General features: G+C 48.1%; 1 protein-coding gene across 1 annotated transcript in view; it reads right to left on the bottom strand.

Annotated features, from left to right (window-relative positions):
- The window catches only part of LOC106612130 (teneurin-2), a 211,840-nt gene extending 206,989 nt beyond the window's left edge, over nucleotides 1-4,851 (bottom strand). Inside the window, exon 1 of the mRNA XM_082955517.1 lies at nucleotides 4,799-4,851. Within this exon, the coding sequence (XP_082811643.1) occupies nucleotides 4,799-4,851 (53 nt within the window). The remainder of the gene's footprint in view (nucleotides 1-4,798) is intronic.
- Nucleotides 4,852-5,000: the final 149 nt, after the last annotated feature.

The following is a 5,000-nucleotide window of genomic DNA, read 5'->3' as shown; positions in this document are numbered from 1 at the left end:
CAGCCTCAATGTGTCCTATCTCCTGTCCCTCTCTATAGTGTAAAGGACACGCCTCAATTAGGTCTATGACGGTCATGAAATTTTGTCAGCAGGTGATTGTCAAGGAAATAACTGCCGGTCTCACGGTAATTGCCCGTTAATTAACATAAACACGTTTAGCATCTCCTGTCTTCCACATCTACATTTGAAAAAGTTTAATAAATCCATGTAATATAGCCTACACCATCACACAAATCCCTTATTTATTTTAGACAGGTCTAAAGAAACATGATATGAAGAAAATGTAGTTTATTTCAGAACAGAATAGAGTACTCTGAGTTGTTAGGCCCTGATCTGGCTACGTCATATGGCTGTGGGCTTCACTAGTTCATTTGTTTGTTCAATGTATTTCCTGCTAGAGCTGCCCTGGTCAACTGTAAGTGTTGTTATTTAGAAGTCGAAATGTCTAGGAAGCAACAACGGCTCAGCCGCGAAGTGGTAGGCCACACAAGCTCACAGAACGGGACTGCCGAAAAATCATCTGTCCTCGGTTGCAACACTCACTACCGAGTTCCAAACTGTCTCTGATAGCAACGTCAGTACAGTAACTGTTTGTCGGGAGTTTCATGAAATGGGTTTCCATGGCCAAGCAGTAGCACACAAGCCTAAGATCACCATGCGTAATGCCAAGTGTCGGCTGGAGTGGTGTAAAGCTCGCCACCATTGGACTCCGGAGCAGTGGAAACACCTTCTCTGGAGTGATGAATCACACTTCACCATCTGGCAGTCCGACGGACAAATCTGGGTTTGGCGGATGTCAGGAGACTGCTACCTGCCCAAATGCATAGTGCCAACTGTACAGTTTGGTTGGTGAGGCATAATGGTCAGGTGCTGTTTTTCATGGTTTGGGATAGGCCCCTTAGTTCCAATGAAGGGAAATCTTAACGCTACAGCATACAATGACATTCTAGACGATTCTGTGCTTCCAACAGGGGCAGTTTGGGGAAGGCCCTTTCCAGTTTCAGCATGACAATGCCCCCGTGTACAAAGTGAGGTCCATAAAGAAATGGTTTGTCGAGATTGGTGTGGAAGAACTTGACTGGGAGAGGGAGAGTGAGAGAGAGATGGATAGTGAGAGGGAGAGAGTGATAGAAGGATAGAGAGAGAGAGGGATAGGGAGAGAGAGATAGAGAGATAGGGAGAGAGAGGGAGGGATAGGGAGAGAGATAGAGGTTATAGGGAGAGAGAGGGAGATCAGTGTGTGTGTGTGTGTGTGTGTGTGTGTGTGTGTGTGTGTGTGTGTGTGTGTGTGTGTGTGTGTGTGTGTGTGTGTGTGTGTGTGTGTGTGTGTGTTTGTGTGTACAGCATTTGTGAACATCCATGTATATCTGTGTGTGTTTGTGTTTGTGCATATGTAGAAATGTATGTGCGTGTGTGTATGCATGAGCAGAAATGTGTGTATGTGTATGTATGAGCGTGTGTGTGTGTGTGTGTGTGTTGGTGGTTATTAATATTTTAAATCACTTTAATTACAAAAAAAAGAAATGGCACTAGATAGCCAAAAGCAATTATGGGAAGTGTAATCTCTTCAGCAATGAAGCCGTGGGGCATGTTTAACTCTGCTCATTTAGTTCCAATGCACATCTAGAAAGGTCAGTGGAAATTGCTTTGTGTTCATGTAACAAAGACTAGGCATCATGGGTCACGTGGTCCTCCAGATTATTACATCTCTTAGCTGGAGCTAGGCATCATGGGTCACGTGGTCCTCCAGATTATTACATCTCTTAGCTGGAGCTAGGCATCATGGGTCACGTGGTCCTCCAGATTATTACATCTCTTAGCTGGAGCTAGGCATCATGGGTCACGTGGTCCTCTGGGTGATTACATCTCTTAGCTGGAGATAGGCATCATGGGTCACGTGGTCCTCCAGATTATTACATCTCTTAGCTGGAGCTAGGCATCATGGGTCACGTGGTCCTCCAGATTATTACATCTCTTAGCTGGAGCTAGGCATCATGGGTCACGTGGTCCTCCAGATTATTACATCTCTTAGCTGGAGCTAGGCATCATGGGTCACGTGGTCCTCTGGGTGATTACATCTCTTAGCTGGAGCTAGGCATCATGGGTCACGTGGTCTTCTGGGTGATTACATCTCTTAGCTGGAGCTAGGCATCATGGGTCACGTGGTCCTCTGGGTGATTACATCTCTTAGCTGGAGCTAGGCATCATGGGTCACGTGGTCCTCCACATTATTACATCTCTTAGCTGGAGCTAGGCATCATGGGTCACGTGGTCCTCCAGGTTATTACATCTCTTAGCTGGAACTAGGCATCATGGGTCACGTGGTCCTCCACATTATTACATCTCTTAGCTGGAGCTAGGCATCATGGGTCACGTGGTCCTCCAGGTTATTACATCTCTTAGCTGGAGCTAGGCATCATGGGTCACGTGGTCCTCCAGATTATTACATCTCTTAGCTGGAGCTAGGCCTCATGGGTCACGTGGTCCTCTGGGTGATTACATCTCTTAGCTGGAGCTAGGCATCATGGGTCACGTGGTCCTCCAGATTATTACATCTCTTAGCTGGAGCTAGGCATCATGGGTCACGTGGTCCTCCAGATTATTACATCTCTTAGCTGGAGCTAGGCATCATGGGTCACGTGGTCCTCCAGATTATTACATCTCTTAGCTGGAGCTAGGCATCATGGGTCACGTGGTCCTCTGGGTGATTACATCTCTTAGCTGGAGCTAGGCATCATGGGTCACGTGGTCCTCCAGATTATTACATCTCTTAGCTGGAGCTAGGCATCATGGGTCACGTGGTCCTCCAGGTGATTACATCTCTTAGCTGGAGCTAGGCATCATGGGTCACGTGGTCCTCCAGATTATTACATCTCTTAGCTGGAGCTAGGCATCATGGGTCACGTGGTCCTCCAGGTTATTACATCTCTTAGCTGGAGCTAGGCATCATGGGTCACGTGGTCCTCCAGATTATTACATCTCTTAGCTGGAGCTAGGCATCATGGGTCACGTGGTCCTCCAGATTATTACATCTCTTAGCTGGAGCTAGGCATCGTGGGTCACGTGGTCCTCTGGGTGATTACATCTCTTAGCTGGAGCTAGGCATCATGGGTCACGTGGTCCTCCAGATTATTACATCTCTTAGCTGGAGCTAGGCATCGTGGGTCACGTGGTCCTCTGGGTGATTACATCTCTTAGCTGGAGCTAGGCATCGTGGGTCACGTGGTCCTCTGGGTGATTACATCTCTTAGCTGGAGCTAGGCATCATGGGTCACGTGGTCCTCTGGGTGATTACATCTCTTAGCTGGAGCTAGGCATCATGGGTCACGTGGTCCTCCAGATTATTACATCTCTTAGCTGGAGCTAGGCATCATGGGTCACGTGGTCCTCTGGGTGATTACATCTCTTAGCTGGAGCTAGGCATCGTGGGTCACGTGGTCCTCTGGGTGATTACATCTCTTAGCTGGAGCTAGGCATCGTGGGTCACGTGGTCCTCTGGGTGATTACGTCTCTTAGCTGGAGCTAGGCATCGTGGGTCACGTGGTCCTCTGGGTGATTACATCTCTTAGCTGGAGCTAGGCATCGTGGGTCACGTGGTCCTCTGGGTGATTACATCTCTTAGCTGGAGCTAGGCATCGTGGGTCACGTGGTCCTCTGGGTGATTACATCTCTTAGCTGGAGCTAGGCATCGTGGGTCACGTGGTCCTCTGGGTGATTACGTCTCTTAGCTGGAGTTGTCCTTTGCTGGTTCACTAGTCTCTCTGTTGCTCTGTTTCCTTGTTTCTTTGTGTTTTTTTTTGCTTGTCCTTTCTTTCTTTCATTATTTAATGATTTATGCGTGTGTGTGTGTGTTGCCACTGGAATTCACCTTCCTACAATGAAGTAGTGTTGTTGGGGATTGCACACCCTCAGCGACACATGAAATAACTTCCTTTGTGCAGCAGTGGCGGTTCTAGACCATTTCAAGCTGGGGCCAGTTGTACTGTTAGAGGGGCCAGTTACATTAGACGTTATTGTTGTCATATCGTTTTCTTCACTGCATTGCAGGCATTAGCAGGCAAAAGACCATGTTCATAATCATCATCGTTGCCACTGTCTGATAACGGATGTAAAAAAAGAACGATAGCAAAAATTACTTCCGTAAAAATGATTTCATACTCCACATTTAGGGGGGCCACAAGGGGGTCCAAAATTGTTGTCACAGGGGCACTGGCCACTTCTGACCTCTGTGAAGCAATCAACTGGAAACCGGACTGAAGTCTGGTGGCATTGGGGTGTCTGGTGATGGGGCAAAACTGAATGGACCGGGAGCCCTTAATCAGAGCCCTGCACACCAGCGGTACAGGACTATTATGGTCGCCAGCAGTTGGGACTTGAGTGGCAGCTGCTCTCGGTAGACCCCTGTGTGACTGAGCAGCCCTATTTAGGAGCTACACCCAGCTGGGGAGAGGCCTAGAAAAGGTGGCCTAAAAATGACCCACTCACTCCTTACTGGATAGGCTACCACACCTATAGTGAGTTCCACTCAGCTGTCGAAAAATGATTAAGAAAATAATTTGTCTGAAACTGGCGACATGGAACATCAGGACTCTTTTGGACACTGACAATAATAATGATACACCGGAGAACTAAGGCGCTACAACATTGACATTGCTGCCCTGAGTGAGAGACCAGGGTCCTGTATGAAGGTTCCCTGAAAGAGGAGGGAGGCGGCTCCACCTTCTTCTGTAAAGGTCCCCCCCCCCGGGTGGACAACATCAGCTCGGTGTGGGACTGACAGTTAAGAACAGCCTTTTACCCAGCCTCACCGAAACGCCTGTAGGCATAAGTGAAAGGCTCATGTCTCTCCATATCCCCCAAGATGCATTATGCTACTCTTCTCAGTGCATACGCACCAACGTTACCATCTGAAAATGAGGCAAAGGGCTGCTTGTACCAGTCACTAGATGAGGCCCTTCACCACATCTCCAGGAATGACAAGATCTTTCTGCTGGGTGACT

The sequence above is a fragment of the Salmo salar genome, chromosome 09, assembly GCF_965601325.2.
Source record: "Salmo salar chromosome 09, fSalSal1, whole genome shotgun sequence".
Classification (NCBI taxonomy): domain Eukaryota; kingdom Metazoa; phylum Chordata; class Actinopteri; order Salmoniformes; family Salmonidae; genus Salmo; species Salmo salar.
Note: the sequence above shows the minus strand (reverse complement) of the source record. Positions and strands in the feature narration are given on the sequence as shown.